This window comes from Erpetoichthys calabaricus, chromosome 4, assembly GCF_900747795.2.
Source record: "Erpetoichthys calabaricus chromosome 4, fErpCal1.3, whole genome shotgun sequence".
Taxonomy (NCBI): domain Eukaryota; kingdom Metazoa; phylum Chordata; class Cladistia; order Polypteriformes; family Polypteridae; genus Erpetoichthys; species Erpetoichthys calabaricus.
This window is the reverse complement of record NC_041397.2, coordinates 87,114,533-87,132,479: the sequence shown is the minus strand read 5'-3', so window position 1 is coordinate 87,132,479 and position 17,947 is coordinate 87,114,533. Positions and strand designations below refer to the sequence as shown.

Sequence of the window (17,947 nt, the reverse complement as noted above, 5' to 3'; positions counted from 1 at the left end):
TTCATAGCTGAAGCATTTTATAAGCCTGTCTATGCTTTATATCCCTCAACTTCAATTGTGTTTGTTTACACATTTGCTTGTTTACTGCTTAATCAGGTACTCAAGTATCCAAAGTGCACAGCTGAATACTTCTGGCTTGGGTATTACGGAGCCTTTGGATGTTTCCTTAGATCTGTTTTACTGAAAGCTAGACCTAATTAAGTCAAGATACCATCCTGAAGTGCACTGTATCATTAGAAATGCCTGACACATCTATAAGCTTCAGAGACCCAGACAGGAAATATTAACACATTCATCACCCTAGACAATCAATGTGAAATGTCTGCTTTTGGTGGGGGGTCGATGGGGATAGTCATGGTTCTACACAGCCATCAAAATAAAAGTGGAGAACTTTGAGTTGCATTAACACATCTGATTCTGTATAGACCTCAAAGCAAACCTTAAGCTGCTTTCTTTACTTGTTGGGTAGACTAGTCCTTAACTTCCTTGATCTTTTAGAAGTCCAATGGCAGATGTAAAATGCAGGACTGGATATAAAAAGAAACTGAATAGCTTATTGAAGGAATTAGAAGTACAGTAATAATTACTCAATTTCCATAGCACCTTTCAAAAATAATTCAGCGATAAAACACTTAAGATGTTTATTATAATAAAGCAACTAGGAAATGAGCCTGTTATTTTCTACCAAGAGTGTTCTTGAAGCAGTGTGTCTCAACAATAGCTGAACTATTTTTACCTGTGTACAGAGAAGGCCCATGGCACATGCAGACTTTATGCAAGACACAAAGACTGCACTAGCAATGGAACCCAAGTCTAAACCTAAAAAATAAGTTTGGAATGATAGAGTGATTAAATAGGAATTACACTGAAACTACAGTATGATTAGACATGTAACCTCACATCTCCTTGTGGCTGGGTTTTAAAACCAGCCTGCCTGGTCCCTCTGTCATTTGGGGTGTTTCTACAGGTGCTTTTTTTTTTTCTTTTCTCTGCAGTTTAAAGATACATATGTAACGTTACCTGGCAACTCTGAACTAGCTTGGTATGAATTACTGCAGAGCTAATAATGTGTCATGCATGAGCGTGTCCTGCAATGGAATGGCCTCACCTGAGGACTGCTACCTGACTTTGGGCTCATTTATACTTCACGCTCAGAACGCATACACGCCCGCATCATGGCTGCCACGCGTTTCCAACATTCATTTAATGCATCCTATGAGCAGGTCCTCAGAAATTAACGCGACGCGTGCGCAAGTTGCAGTACCAGCAAAAAGTCGGGGGGCACAATGTACTAAAAGTTGGAATGTGACGTCAGAGTCTCTGTTTACTATCTACATGTGACAGAAAGCTGCTTTGCGGATCCTACGAGATCAGTGTGCGCGCTTCAATGTTTGATGAATGGTTCAAAGTGGTGAAGCTAAATGGCGACATACAGATGCATTTGTGGTTCTTTTTATATTCAAGCGTTGCATATTCCCGATCGTAATGACACGATACATTTTAAAAGTCTCACATGCCGTCTTCTGTGCCGTCTTTTATTCTAGGGCTTCCTCCGGTACTGACAGTAGTGGCAAACAGCAATAGATCGCCACACTGAGCACATTAAATGTATGATATTCCAACTCTCTGCACATTTAGAATCCTCAGATTTATACTTGATATCACTTTCATGATCAAATGCATTGAAGTATGTACAGTATGTTACATTTTACAGATAAATCGGTAATTTCATTTAAATAATGAATACTGTTAATTACACACAAGGGGGTGACACAGTGGCGGAGCGTTAGCGCTGCTGTCTTGCAGGGAGTCACGTCGCTGATATTCCCTGCCTGGAGTTTACATGTTTTCCTGCTGGATTTCCACGGTGTGCTCCGGTTTCCTTCTAAAGATATGCAGATTTGGTTACACTAAAATGACGCCAGCGTGTATGTGTGTGCTTGTATTCACCTTGTGATGAGCTGATACCTCGTCCAGGGATTATTTCAGCCTTGTGCCCAATGCTAGCTGAAATGGACAAATCCCTGGACTGATGATTTAAACATTAAACATCCTTTTCAGAGATATTGTGGTAAGGTGTCATCGGAATTTAATGGGTGTTCCAGGCAATTCACAACACAGCGTAGCCGAAACCTGTTCTCCCCGTGATAATATCTCGCACTGCCACCTGGTGGATTCCTCCAGATTTACATAAAGCACGCGCGCAAGTATAAACGGTACAACGCTTGCGTAGCAGGAGCTTCCGCTGCAGCATGCATCGCGTCACATGAATTATAAATCTGGCCTTATAGTCTATGCTTCCATTAGAGCCTCTGACTCACTGTGGCCTTAAAAACAGATTGCCAATCCACCAATCAAATCTTACTTAGATATTGCATGCATTTATTAACATTTATTAATTAACACTGTACATAGTGCTCTTTCTGCCCATGAAAAACATTACACTATCAAGTACCTAAAAAAGTTCCAAAAATGTGTTTCAATTAAAAAAAAAAAATGTTTTCATTAACTTGCTCTCTTTATATTATTCTGAATTTGATCTTTTCCATTATCTATTTATACATCAAGTCTTTGAAACAACCAAGACCTCACATATACTGTTGCATGGAGCATGTGAAGAGTGGACCAGCAGTTTACAAAATGTTATTGATTGTGCACAGCAGTTAAAAAAAAAAAAAAGAAAAAGAAAAAAGTACTACTTTGCTCACTGGTGGAGCAGGAATGATAATAATATCAGGTATAAGTATGACAAATATGGAACCACAAACTTGTAATCTGCTTAATGAAAATATAATAAGGATTTCATTATTTTTTTAATGAAGCTCTTATATACTTTTAGATGGATGGCGTAAAATTAGACACACAGCAAATACAATGCATGGACCAACCCTATTGTTGGGCACAATTTAAAAACCTTCAGTTAGCTTAACATGTACAATACAATACGTCTATAGATTTAGGTAGGAAATAGGAACAGCGCAGTTTCACTCAGCCAAATTTCAATTAATCTTTAAGTTTCGTTCCTTATTACTTATACATGACCATATGATGGAAATATCTTAACTATTATTGTACATATGATTTTGAAGAAAGAAAATGTTACTGATCAACCTAGAAAATTAAAAAAGAAACACATTTTGGGATATATGAGGTCAAGGTAGGGTATCTTTTTTACTGTATGTTTTGTACTCACAGACTGAAATCCAAGGCCATTTTATAAACAACTAGCAAAATACCCGCGCTTCGCAGCGGAGAAGTAGTGTGTTAAAGAGGTTATGTAAACATATATATACATAAACATATATACATATATATATATACATATACACATCCACATATATATATACATATATCAACATATATATACACATAGACACATATATACATATACTTATTTGTATATCTACATATATATACACATATATACATATTTGTATATCTACATATATATACACATATATACATATACATCCATCCATCCATTTTCCAACCCGCTGAATCCGAACACAGGGTCACGGGGGTCTGCTGGAGCCAATCCCAGCCAACACAGGGCACAAGGCAGGAAACAATCCTGGGCAGGGTGCCAACCCACCGCAGGATACACACAAACACACCCACACACCAAGCACACACTAGGGCCAATTTAGAATTGCCAATCCACCTAACCTGCATGTCTTTGGACTGTGGGAAGAAACCGGAGCGCCCGGAGGAAACCCACGCAGACACGGGGAGAACATGCAAACTCCACGCAGGGAGGACCCGGGAATCGAACCCAGGTCCCCAGATCTCCCAACTGCGAGGCAGCAGCGCTACCCACTGCGCCACCGTGCTGCTATATACATATACACACATATCTATCTACATACATACACATACATATCTATCTATCTATATATACATATCTATCTATCTATATATATATATACACATACATACATACATATCTATCTATATATACACATACATACATACATATCTATCTATATATACACATACATACATACATATCTATCTATCCATATATACACATACATACATACATACATACATATCTATCTATATATACACATACATACATACATACATACATATCTATCTATATATACACATACATACATACATACATATCTATCTATATATACACATACATACATACATATCTATCTATATATACACATACATACATACATATCTATCTATATATACACATACATACATACATACATACATATCTATCTATATATACACATACATACATACATACATACATACATATCTATCTATATATACATATACATACATACATACATACATACATACATACATATCTATCTATATATACATATACATACATACATACATACATACATACATACATATCTATCTATATATACACATACATACATACATACATACATATCTATCTATATATATATATATATATAGCTGATTACCCAGTGGATTCGCTCACTGAGTGCAAGAGAAAAAAATAAAATGTATGTACAGAATAAGTTTAATTGCCAAATTTATTTTTCCACAAATAAAGGGCACTTACAATAACATAGAAATCAATATAAACAACATTAACATCATTATCATATGAGAATATGAAGTAATATATAAGAAGCACATTGCATATAAATATAAATTATTAAACAGTAAAATGTTCTTCTATAATACGCTACCGTGGCTATTCGTTTGTCTGTCCAGGATTTTAAATCACCTGTAGCTCGCAAACCGTTTCACCTATTGACTTGAAATTTGGTACACATATACTACGTCACGTCTACTATTCGCTTTCCCACACATATGAACATATATATATATATATATATATACACACATACACATATATACATAGTGCGTTGCAACACGGGCTGCGATTGTTACATGGGAGGGAGAGGAGAAATCACAGCTTCCCGCTTTGTAATCGGGCTTGTGATTGCTGCTTTGATGGATGCCCAGATCCGACAGTATTTCCCCTTAGGAGAGGCGTTAGGCAAGTGTAATTGAATAGCGGTGCTGCAAGTTATTGCTCTTTTTATCTTTATTTTATTTTATTGTAGAGTCAACTCACAGCTGCGCGCACCAGTGCGTGCGTGGCGGATGCGTACGGCTGACGTTTTCATTGTCTACCACCTCCGCTAATCATTCTTGAGGCAGATTGAAGACTTAAGTGCCAGCTTAACTGAAAAATTAAAGAAAACATACTAAGTTTTAAAACAAATCAGTTTTAACGGGAAAAGATGCCGACGAAAGAAGAGAAGCAGCGGGACGCTAGGGTGAAGAGCTGCTCATTAAGCAGCAAGCTCATCAACCTCTGAGCAAACGAATGGTAAACGTACAGAGAAAGAGGATAAATACTATGAATGGTCATGTCAAGTATATTCACTCCACGTTATCGTGCAGTGCACTGTTACTGGTATTTTGATAAAAGAATCTGAATAACATATAAGAAGTGTATAAATTATTAAACAGTAAAACATTAACATTTAAGAAGTAAAGATACATTGAGTACTACTGTAGTGCTTTCGGGTATAGTACATTTTTGTTTGCCCATTACATGCATAAATGTATACATTTTTTGGTGTACCTACCCAAGAACATGCGACATGACCCGGCAGTTAAAAATTTATCGCTCCAGCAATTTTAACTCTGTTACAAAGTCATCTAATATGGTATTGCAAACGGCAGCGGGAGCGTTTCTATAAACTCAATTTAAACTTACTGTTTACACCATGCTTTGAAGATGCATAGTATGCGACACGTGTTTCGCCGTAATTGTGGGCTCATCAGGAGTACACAGTCACTGCACTCCCTTACTGGAATCGATCCTCGGACGTAGAGGCGAAGCCCCTAACGTTGTGCTACGGCGTGTGGTTCGTTCATTTGACAGCATGTAGATCGGGGTAATTACATTGCAGGCATTCGTAGTCTGATTCACAATCTGATTGTATGGGTGGTTACCTACCAGGTAACGCTTGTGGTTGGTGAGCAAGTCGGCTAACTTCTGCCACGGTGCCCTCTTTCAGTTGCGAGAAGCAGATCATACAATGGTTGAAATAGTTAAATATATATAGCAAAATCACCGCGCTTCGCAGGGGCGAATATGGTATTGCAAACGGCAGCGTTTCTATAAACTTAATTTGAAGTTACGGTTTATACCGTGCTTTGTTTCATATTCTTTTCCTACTTTATCAATTGTGTAATGTGTTTTTTGAACAGGTTTGATTCATGGAAGTGATCACTCCTGCTGCGTTCAGTCACTTCACGTGAGCCGCTCTCTTGTGTGATGTTGCGATGTCCACGGGTTTATTTAATGTTAGCTAAGACCCGGCAGTTAAAAGTTTCTCGCTACAGCAATTTGAACTCTGTTACAAAGTGATGCAATCTCTCGTTTATACCTCGTGTCTTCTCATTAAACTTGTATCTCGCGAATATGGCATTGCAAACGGCAGCGGGAGCGTTTCTATAAAGTTAATTTAAGGTTAGGTTTATACCGTGCTTTTTTATACCTCGTGTCTTCTCATTAAACTTGTATCTCGCGAATATGGTATTGCAAACGGCAGCGGGAGCGTTTCTATAAAGTAAATTTAGACTTACGGTTTACACCGTGCTTTTTTATACCTCGTGTCTTATGAAGATGCTTGTATGCGTCACTCACTCGCTTCTTATTGTTTCGCTGCCTTGTCAATTGTGTAATGAGTGTTTTCTTCAGCGCTCTTTGGGGCTCCTCCTTCTTTTCTATGTACTGAGTTCACAGTCAGTTCACGTGATTACATGGGAGGCGTGATGACGCGACACGCAACTCAGTCTCCTACGGCCATCTTGCTGCCTTCCATTACAGTATATGGACAAAAAAGAGGTTCCAGTTATGACCATTACGCGTATAATTTTGAAATGAAACCTGCCTAACTTTTGTAAGTAAGCTGTAAGGAATGAGCCTGCCAAATTTCAGCCTTCCACCTACACGGGAAGTTGGACAATTAGTGATGAGTGAGTCAGTCAGTCAGTGAGTGAGTCAGTCAGTCAGTCAGTCAGTGAGGGCTTTGCCTTTTATTATTATAGATTATAGGTTTTTTACAAAAGTCACATATTAACATTTTACCTTATAAGAATAGTGAACAGCTAACTTACTTAATCTCAATAAAGAACACAAAAATGTTCAAATTAAGCAGTACATAGATTCAATTGCCTTTTTTTTTTAAACAATAAACATAAGCAATATATCGATCCAGTTGAAAGAAAACATCCATTCACCAATTTTCTTCAGTCGCTTAACCTCAGCAGGATCGTGGGGAAGCTGGAGCTTATCACAGCAAGCATTGGGTGCAAGACAGGAGCAGCTCATCATAGGGTGAAATCAAATTTTTAAAGTTGTGTTTTAGCATTTTAGTGACAGTTCTAGATATTAAACTATTACTAATATTATGCATCATTTTTGGGGCATTTTATTGTTTCTGTCCATGTGCTGTAAGGGATAAAATTTTTTAATATGATGGCATTTTAGTCTCATGCTCCTAAATAAAGTATGACATTCAACTTTAATAAATCATGCCTTAGCACCCACAAAAAGAATCCCAATGAGCTTCACAATGATTCTGTATATTCCAAGTTCAACATTTATTTTTAACAGCAAAGGATTTTGCTTTTTTAATTTATTTATTATCTCTTTCAAAACACAGAGCTCGGTAATTCAGTGATATTTCTGCTCTCTTTTTCTCCAAGGTAGCACCAGCATGTGACTTATGGTTTTCTTTCTTCTCACTGATTATAGCCATAAGGCAAAGGGGAGGTGTGGAGAGATGGAGGGCAGGACTGAATAGTATATTCATTGCCCATGTTTTAAAAATCCCAGGTAGCTGTGGAGATGTCATGATGGAAGGGACCAGGATTGTATGAAGGGGTCAAATTGTTGCTATATCTGGGAATGTGAAGAAGTATGCACAGGACACAGCTACATTGTTGGGTGAAAGAACACTCTCCTGTATTCACTCCAAATTATTGTATTATTATATGATTAGTTTGCAAGTAGTTCTGATTTTTTTTCTTTGCTTATCTGGACATGAACTTTCAATGTATGTTTGTCTGGACATTTCAAAGTGTAAAAACACAAAGTGAATTTCTGGGTAAACATGCTCACTGTGTAGTAGAGGAGTATGGTCGGATACCACAAACACCAGTTTTAATTTGTATTAATTTATTTTTGTACCATAGACCAATGTCATGCAGACTCAGACTGTTAGTTAAAATCTCTGAAACACTTAAAAGAGTTGAATACAAAAAAAGGGTGTCCATCCAGTCACTTATATTTCTTTACTTTACTCACAAAAAGTAAAATACATTCATCCTTTACTTTTATCCACTAATCAAATCAAATTTATGATAGGCCACTATTACGCAAAATCAACTTAGAATGCAGCTATATGTGAAAAATCAAATCCATGGCGTAACATATAAGGTTATAATAAAAAAAACAAAAAAAACATGCAGGCTACATCTGGCTTAGTGCATACCTTTGAAATTTCAACTTTTCTATCAATGAATGTATGTTGATTGAAGTAAAACATCACTAAGCTCATTATATACTAAGTGCAGTATTTCAAAAGAAAAACAGAAATGCATGCAGGAGGAAAACATGTATGAGAATCCCTTTATAAAACCTACCTGTTAAATAATACAGTTTAGGCATCTGCAAGTTGTCAAGAGACAGGTCATGTCAAGGTTTGTCCAACAAATATTGTTCTGCAGAAATGCAGGGTTTATTGCTTTAATTTTCCATTTATTACTTAAATTATGGCTCTTATACCAATTTTCACTTTGGGACTTTTTTCACTTACTGGCTTTAGGTTAAACCGCAAATGAAAAGTACATAGTATTATGTAGTCCATGTTAGTACATTTTAGTAGGATTACCCACTTAATTCTTTTCATATAATTAAAATAGTCTATAAACCCAGTTAGAATTACATATAATGCAGAAGCAGATGTTAATAATATAGCATTTCTTACAAAGACAAAAAATTACCTTTATGGTTAATTTATCATCAATGAAACAATTTTTTGCAAGAAGCAAATATGTTTAGTTGGCATCTTAAAAAATGTTATACTGATGTAGCAAGTTTCTTATCTCAGCATGGCCAGTTTACAATAAACACCTGTTTTGCTTGACTAAATACAGTGGAACCTCTGGTCACGACCGTAATTCGTTCCAAAACTCTGGTCGTAACCCGATTTGGTCGTGACCCGAAGTAATTTCCCCCATAGGATTGTATGTAAATACAATTAATCCGTTCCAGACTGTATGAACTGTATGTAAATATTTTTTTTTTTTAAAAGATTTTTAAGCACAAATACTGTATAGTTAATTATACCATAGAATGCACAGCATAATGGTAAACTAAATGTAAAAACATTGAATAACACTGAGAAAACCTTGAACAACAGAGAAAACTAACATTGCAAGAGTTTTCGCTAAAGTGCTACAAACCGCTCGCTAAAAACACTTTTTTAATGAGTTTTAAGCACAGGGAAAAAACATTAACATTTGAAAAATTCATAATTTAATAAACAACCAAGAAAAGTAACATTGCAACAATGTACGCTACGAACCGATCGCTGTAAACAGAAGTGAAGTGGAGGTTAAAATCCAATAGAAAAAAGTCTTCATTAAATACAACGGGGTTAAAACAATGCTCGGATCAGTCTCTTTAAAAACAAGCCCGGTGCATTCTTTAACTGCCTTCTCGGCCTTATGCGGCCAGCCCCCTCTCTCTCTCTTGAGCGCGTGTGCGTGCGTGCGTGTGTGTGTGTGTGTGTGTGTCTGTCTCTCTCTCGCGTGTCTGTCTGTCTCTTGCTCACGCTCTCTCCCTCTCTCTTGCTCGCTGCACAGGGAATGCATAGGGAGAGACTGAACACGTGCAGAAATCATTGGCGCGCACAAACCGAAAGGGAAACTGGCTTGTTCGTATACCGAGTGTGTGGTCGTGAACAGATGCAAAAGTTTGGCAAACTTTTTGGTTGTAACCCGATTTGTACGTGTTCAGAGACGTTCGTGAACCAAGGTTCCACTGTATGCCTTTTTAACAACCACTTTTTCTACCTTTTTTTTTTTTACTTTCCACATCCCGTTCATGTAAGGGTCTCTTCTAACCATTCTGTCTCCTCAAAAGAAATCTGGGTTTGAGTCATTTCATCTTTGGATGAAGAATGTTTTAAAAGAGCTTATTCTAAAGAGTTGTTTACCACATTCTACTAGAGCGCAGCTTGTTTGTTTTTTTTTTTCTTCTTCAACGCAGGGCCAAAGAGAGCTGGATAACAGAAAAGCTTAGAAGGAACTCTCTACAGACAAACCTCCAATGCACTGCAGACTGAATTTAAGGCATCCTTTCTCTGCACCAGATGCTACTGAGATAGGTTCAGGCTCTGCTGAAAATATATATATTCTGTTTATCTTATACCATTCAGCTTGACTATCTGGAATGGTTTACAGATGATCACATAGGTTTTTCTAATACTGTATATTGACATGAACTTCATCCGTCTCACCAATATAAGATAACATTTTGGCAGCTTTATTACACTTGAGGTTAGACCAGAGTCAAAAACATTCTGCCTGGTAATAAGATTCCATCTGGCTACATGACAAGGTTCAAAACATGTCTGTTTATATGTAGCAATGGCTATTTTCTCACTTAAGGCACACAAGAGATACTGTACCACAGACCCAGGAAAACACCAGCAGAACTTGGCAGCTCACACAGAAAGAACTGTGACAGGTAATGACATACAATGATCTATCATTATATAGTTCATCCTGAGACTTGCTCCCTTTTATGAGATTCTGTACTAAATCATAAAAAGAACATTGCTGTTCAAGAGAGGAAAAAAAGTCTTCTGTTTATATCTAATAACCACCCAAAGGTGCAGTTTTTGAATTAAACACAATTAAATAAAGCATTCTTTTTTGTGTAAACATCCAGTGTCAAACCATTAGGTGTTAGATTCCACCTGTTTGACACTCCACACTATTGACACATTTCAACTTATTCTCCATGTAAAATCAACAATAATCAAAAGATCGCAGCCATATTTAAAGAAAAGCAGACTTTCAGCATAAACATTGAGCAATGATGTTGCCATATCATGCAGACTCACACAAATTTTTCTTCTCTCTTTGTATTGTGAGAATCATATGCTTCAATGCCAGGTGTTCTCAGTTAAACTATTCTATGAATGCAGCCTAGTGCTCTGTACTTTACATTCACCATATATATCCAACAATTTTAGAACTACAAGAAACAATCTTTAAAGTGCAGTACATCACAACGGAGTAAAATACACTTAAAAATAAAGAAAAATCGGGCAGGATGAACATTATGATATTTTGTGGTTTATTCTTAAGTAAGTCAAAGATTTTAGGCTTTGAATGATGAACAAATGCATGTTACGGATCTTAAAAAATCTAAGTAGACTGAGAAAACATGTCAACAACAGTTCTGAGTTAAAACTCTGAAAAATAAAGACTATAAAAGCCTATGGAAACCGAAAGTAAAAATTAAATATCAGATATGCAAGATCCATAGAAAGACAAATTGCTGATAGCATTCTGCTGTAACAAGATAGGTGTAGCAGCTAGTCCATCAAAACAGTAACTTTTAAATGTAAATTACACATACAGTACTTCCACATTTTAAGCTTGTTTTCATCCATGCACTCATATTTTGAACACAGCTTAAATGAATAGCCTCTACCTTACCTTTAACCTGGTTTCTGCCTTCTTCCATTAGGGGCAGCATAATAGTGGAGTTTAGATTTCCCTGGGATCTCACAGCTGTGTACACAAGAGGCAGAGACTGGACTACCACTGGTATACGGTGTACATGACTTGGCATTTTATTAGTCTGGAGGTTTATTGGGCTGGAAGGTGGCACTGGATGGATAATGTGCAAAAATGGCTGGCCCCGAACTCCAGGAGGGGATGCCACAAGCGGTCCTGGTGTTAACACTGTGGGCATGCCTGTTGATGAGGATGATGAAGACACAGAGGTGATGACTGTGGGAGGAGAGGTTGATGATGAAGATGGCGAGAAGGCTGATGTGGCCACAGAAGGAGGCGAGGACTGTAATGATGACGACACAGCGGTAGGCGAGGTTCTGGCTTTGTTAATAGACAAGTCCACAGGCTCAGTCTGTGTTTGGAACTGGTCAGTTGAGAGCAAGTCCTCTGGAGGCTCTGCTTTCACTTTGCTTAGCAAAAGGGGCACTGCTTCCATGTCTGGGTACTTGTGAACTTTTGGAGACTGTGGAGAAACAAGGGAAAAAACATCAAGAATCAATTCAATACAAAAAAAAAATTACAAAATGTTTGGTTCAACTAATGATTATTCTACAAAGTGTGATATTTAAAGCCATTTGCCAAACAACTATAGCAAAATACATGCTAACAAAATATTTGGTCTGTATTTTATGATCATGTTAATATTTTTTGAAACAAAATCTTCATTTTTGTATCTCTTTTTAGCTAAACCACAACATGTGGTACACTTACAGAAGGACCATGTAAAATATAAACTTTATTTATTCTGATCTTAAGCAGAAATAACATATCTTTGAGGTGAGAGTTGAATACCTGAAACACAAGTAGTAGTTTACCACTTCAGATTTAGGAGCTGATACATTCACAAAAATAAAAAACTTCTAAAAAGCAGTGAATTATAACGAGTAAAACCAAAGCCACTAAAAACGAGAGGTGTCATGTAACCTTTACACTATAGAAAGTAAAATCAAAACATTTTGCTCCCACAGCCTCCTTCAAACCTTAGACATTTTATTTTAAAAGTTGTTTTAAAACTGAAATCACTTATTCAATCTAACTGTGTGAGCATTAGCTGGCAATTATGCATTTGACCTACTTCAAAGTTATTTAAATAATTGATGACTACATTAAAGAGAGGAACGGAATCACCTTCTTGTCCAAGGGCATAACAAAACAAAAGACATAACTTAGGAGATTTACCCTTACGCCAAAAATCTTTTCAAGCATTTGGGAGTCTTACAATAAAATTTATATTATACCAGATATAAAATAATTATTTATGGGACTGCTAAATATTAATCTACTAATTCTGCACTAGACTGTTGCAACAGAAATATTACATATCAACTGCCTAGTTGATCAACTGTCTAGTATGTTTCATCCATGCACTCATATTTTGAACACAGCTTAAATGAATAGCCTCTACCTTATGTTCAATGAGACAAGCTGGAGATAATTGGCCTAGTAGATAACTTCTTCTTTGCTGAGTTAAATAAAACAACATGACAGTAACATCAAACATTTAGGTACTAGGTTTATAAAAAAATGGGTAGATGTTAAGGAGTAGGGAAAGATGTGCCAGAACAGTGTGCTATATGGTTTCATGAGTACTGCAAGAGAGGGTGGCAAACATGTGTGATGCCAACTTTTTCTTTTATCATTACCTCTGTACTTGAGGTGCACAATTGCTTACATACTATAAATTAGGCCTTTCACTAACTGACGTTCTGGAGCAAAGTCTCCAAATGTTCCTTGACATAATAAACAGTATAAGATAACAAAGCATTCTCAGACCTACTCAGTCCAGTTCTCCGTCATGGGACAAGAGTCAGTCTGGCAATATATCAAGGCAGAAGGTAACCCTGGACAGAGCACAGGTCTGTGCTGGCTGGGTCCAGTCATATTCACAACCATCGATCTAAATTAGAAATGGCAATTAAATTAACATTTTTTGGCAAGTGGGATTCTGGGGGAAAAAAACATGTGGACGTGGGTAGAATGTACAAACTCCACATAGCTAACAGCCAGGTGTGGTATTTAAACTCAGGAAGATGGACCGGTAAGACAGTGGTGTTAACAACTGCACCACTACACTGCCTTCCTGACATGCATGTTCAATGGCATTTAAATATCAGCTCAGATACACCAAAGAAAAAGACCAAGGTTCATAACATCAATGGCTCTGAAAATATAAATGCTCTCAGAGATCAAAACTCTATTAATAATGCTTAATGAAGCCTTACAAACAAAAGATTATTCTAAATAAATGTATATTTACTGCAAGTAAACATTCAATAGTAAATTATTTATTTAATTTGCAATTTGCCCATCAGATGTGTGTTCACAGGGTTCATTTACTGTATTTAATTGCTTTTTTGGGAATTCCCCATGGTGTTTAGTAATTTTTTTCATAAGATAAGGGAAATTAAGGGTGAGCAGTTGGGTTCTTAGCTATTTAATAGCAACACAGTTATTTGTGAATCATAATTTAGGGCCTGCTTTTAAGCTCAAAATGTTTCTGGACAGTACTAAAAATATCTTCTTTGTTAATGTTCCACACAGAGCTCATCCAGTTATAGGTTGTATATTAAAAACCTTTTTAAGTACTTTTCCAAAATACTCTTAGACCTTACTTCATCTGATACATCTGATCTTCATCTGATCTTCACCATATCCCTAATTCTTAGTTTAATATTTTTATGTTTTTTGTTTAGTCTGGGTTGCTGTAGTGCTATTCCTCATTTGCTTTCCTTTTATCACCATTCAAAAACTTTGCTAAGCTTGGGGGCTGTTGGGAGACGTGTGCCAGGCTTGGGATATTATCTTATTAGACTAAAAGATTAGTCTTTAGGATGAGAGTTTTTGGTATCTTTTATTAGACATTTCAAATTGTTAAACATTTAAAAGTATAATTTGAAGCTTATTATAGCTTTTACAGTGCTGTTCAAAACAGATTGAAAGTACAAACTGAACACCATATTCAACATTTTAACACTAAACCATCTGTGAGAAATGAAGTTAACAGTCCAGCACTACACAATTCAAAGTTCCACTAACTTCTCATATGGAACAACCACACAAAATTTACCATAGTCTGGTAATTTACTTAGGCTTTCCATCTGAAGCAACCTCAATTTCTTCATTGCCTTTTTCATTATTTCATTTACTTTAAGACCTTGCCTATGTATTTTATATTCATTATAAAACTAATCAGTCATTATCATTTGTAAACTGGGCTCCAACAGTTTTTATTGGCAGCAGATTTATTATTTGTCTTTGGGTTAAAATTTATTGCAGTGATTTTGTAGTTTTCAGGCTCATTATCTGCATTATCTGCACCTACCCAGGACTATTTTAGCAAAAAAACCATATAGGCAAGATGTGTTTCAAATTTAGATTTTACAATGTGCATAGAAATAACAGAAATAAGGCAAGTTATTAATTTGATCCTGAACATAAAAAGGTTATATGGAAATTTAAAAAAACTAGGTAAGTTAATTCTTATTGGCACCTCATTCAGGGTTTGGTTCATTTCTTACTCCTAGTGCTGCAGTGATGGACACCACCAACATGCCATACTGTACTGGAATAGAACATTAGAAGATGAATGAATGGATAATAGATTAATTTTGTTTACGTTAACATCTCCTACAGTGATCATTACTATAAAGTGTTTTATGGGATTTTACTGCACTACAGTGATCACACTGAACCTAATTATCACTTATTAAAAATGAAACCACAGTTTTTTATTCTTCCTCAGAAAAAAAGTGCTCACAAGCAATAGAAATTTCTGAGTTTTATGTTTGGAAAAAGGGCATAAAGCTGTATTTATCTTAGTAGACTAAGAGCATATAGTGTGACACGTAACAGACTACAGGGATGGACAAGTCACATGTCTGCTACATAACTGTTCACTGCTGATTGGCAGATGTCAGCCAGTGTCTTCTTGATTTTCCCCCAGGGCTGGCTTATATGTCAAATTAGTCAAGATTCCTGTCAGTCACATTCATTGGGCTGTAACCGAATCATTGATTTTGTCAAGCAATATTGCTGGCAGTTTTTTTTTTCTTTCTTTACAAAGTAAGTGTGTATGCTTCTACTAAATTTAACTTAAAGTACCAGTACACATAAATTACCTTTCAAATGAATACGAGCATTGGAAGAAAAAGAAATTAAATTTGCTAATAGGTTTAGTTAAAAATATGCCTCCACAGTACTAATCTATCACTCAGAAAAATAATTTTCTGAGAAAAAAACACCCATGCATAAAACATTGGCTTGGTATTACCTGAGACAAACAGAATCAATCTTATTGCCAGTTACATACAATATATCTGGTGGCTTAGAATACTCAGGATTACAGAATTTTAATAAATTAGGAAAAAAAAACACACATGATGTTCACATAGAAAGTATAAGGAGAAAGACCTGTAAATCACTATAAAAGAAAATATGTACTTTTTTTAAATGATCAAATGATACTCATATAATAAGTCCACATAGCACCAAAATTACACATAATCCTCATGTAGGCATTTAGAAATATTTTATGATAAAAATCTTTGATTTTATTAAAGTATATAATATTTTTGCATGGGTATCTCTATGTGTAAGTAAAAAAAATCTACCCTTTAAGCCCAATACTGGACTGTCAAGAGCTACAGTTTACATTGTAACAACTCTGGACAGAAGCTTATCCATTGCAGGATAAACTAATCCACATACCTGCATAAACAGAAAAATGCGGAACATGAACAAAATTAAACCACAAATTAAACTATCATCCTCTCACTGTGTAGAGGCAAAGCTACCAGCTGTGTCAATGTGTTGTGTTATATAATCTTATTATATTTTAATAACTTCAGGAAAAATAATACATAAACAAAAAAGTTCAGGAACCAATTGGAATAAAATCCAAAAATAGTTCCTATATTCCTTGGTAAAATATGACAAGTCATGACATATCTGGATCGACACTTCAAAGCAGAAACAAGGATAAAAGTTTATTTAAGATAGAGCTCTAACAATAGGGAACCTCTGGTAAAGAAGTTATTCCAAATGACAACATATATCAAAAGTGTTTTTTTGGCATCCCTGAAGTCTAGGAAAGTGTCTGACACTTATGCTGGACTGATCATTGTGACCAAACATGTGATCTGTGTTGTGATACAGCAGTGCTAACCACTGTGCCACTGTGCCTCAAATAACAACAGATGCAGATGGAACGAATAACACAGACAAAATACAATAATGGCCACATACTAGCAATAAGTAAATAAAATGTAGATCATTGAAGCTCACAGAGTTCCGATCTTGGAACACATGTTGGGAATGCCCCAAAATGGCTATGTGGGACTGGCTTATTCCATTGATTAAAGTCACAGCTTTAGGCACTGCTTTATCATTGTTTATATTTCCCATGTTCTGTATTTGTGCAACTACTTCACACTTTTTTTCCCATCAAGAAAAAAGAAATACCTTGTGAAGAGTAATAAATCTGTCAAATATTATGCATGAATAATTAGCCATGCAGCACTGCACGGTCCATGCAAAGGGTTCATTGGGCACGGCATGCATGCGTGAAAGTTCTGCGCAATGGTTGCTACACCGCTTTTATGTCACGCTGGCCTCGCAAAGAATCATGGGGCGCTGGGAAAAATATGTTCATCTAAGCTAGCCACACGGAGATTTTCCAAGAAAGTATTTTACAAAGTTACTGACAAACCCAGCATATTCACTGCAAAAAACACTTAGGTGTATTTCGCTGATCAACATTACTGCCTAACTATCAAAGTAGAATGCAATCAAGTACTGCATTAGTGAGAAACTGCATAGTACCTTTCAAAGTTTACAGTGACTTACTGGGTACTCTATTAAAACACTTTTGGACTCCATAACTTCACACAGTTTCTGCAGATTTCTTCATCATACATGCATGTTGCAAACTTGCTGTTTCTCCTCATCCTAAGTGATCCACTGGATTTAGATCTGTGCAAGTTATTTTAGTAAACTGAAGACACTGTCATGTTCAAGGAATCTGCTTGAGATGATGTATGAATTATCCTGCTGGAAGCATCCAACTGAAAATACATGCACTGTGCCAATAAAGGGATGCACATGGTCAGCA

General features: G+C 36.3%; 1 protein-coding gene across 1 annotated transcript in view; it reads right to left on the bottom strand.

The window, feature by feature from the left end:
* The window catches only part of klf12b (Kruppel-like factor 12b), a 312,355-nt gene that overhangs the window by 109,851 nt on the left and 184,557 nt on the right, over nucleotides 1-17,947 (bottom strand). Inside the window, exon 3 of the mRNA XM_028799610.2 lies at nucleotides 11,758-12,301. Within this exon, the coding sequence (XP_028655443.1) occupies nucleotides 11,758-12,301 (544 nt within the window). The remainder of the gene's footprint in view (nucleotides 1-11,757; nucleotides 12,302-17,947) is intronic.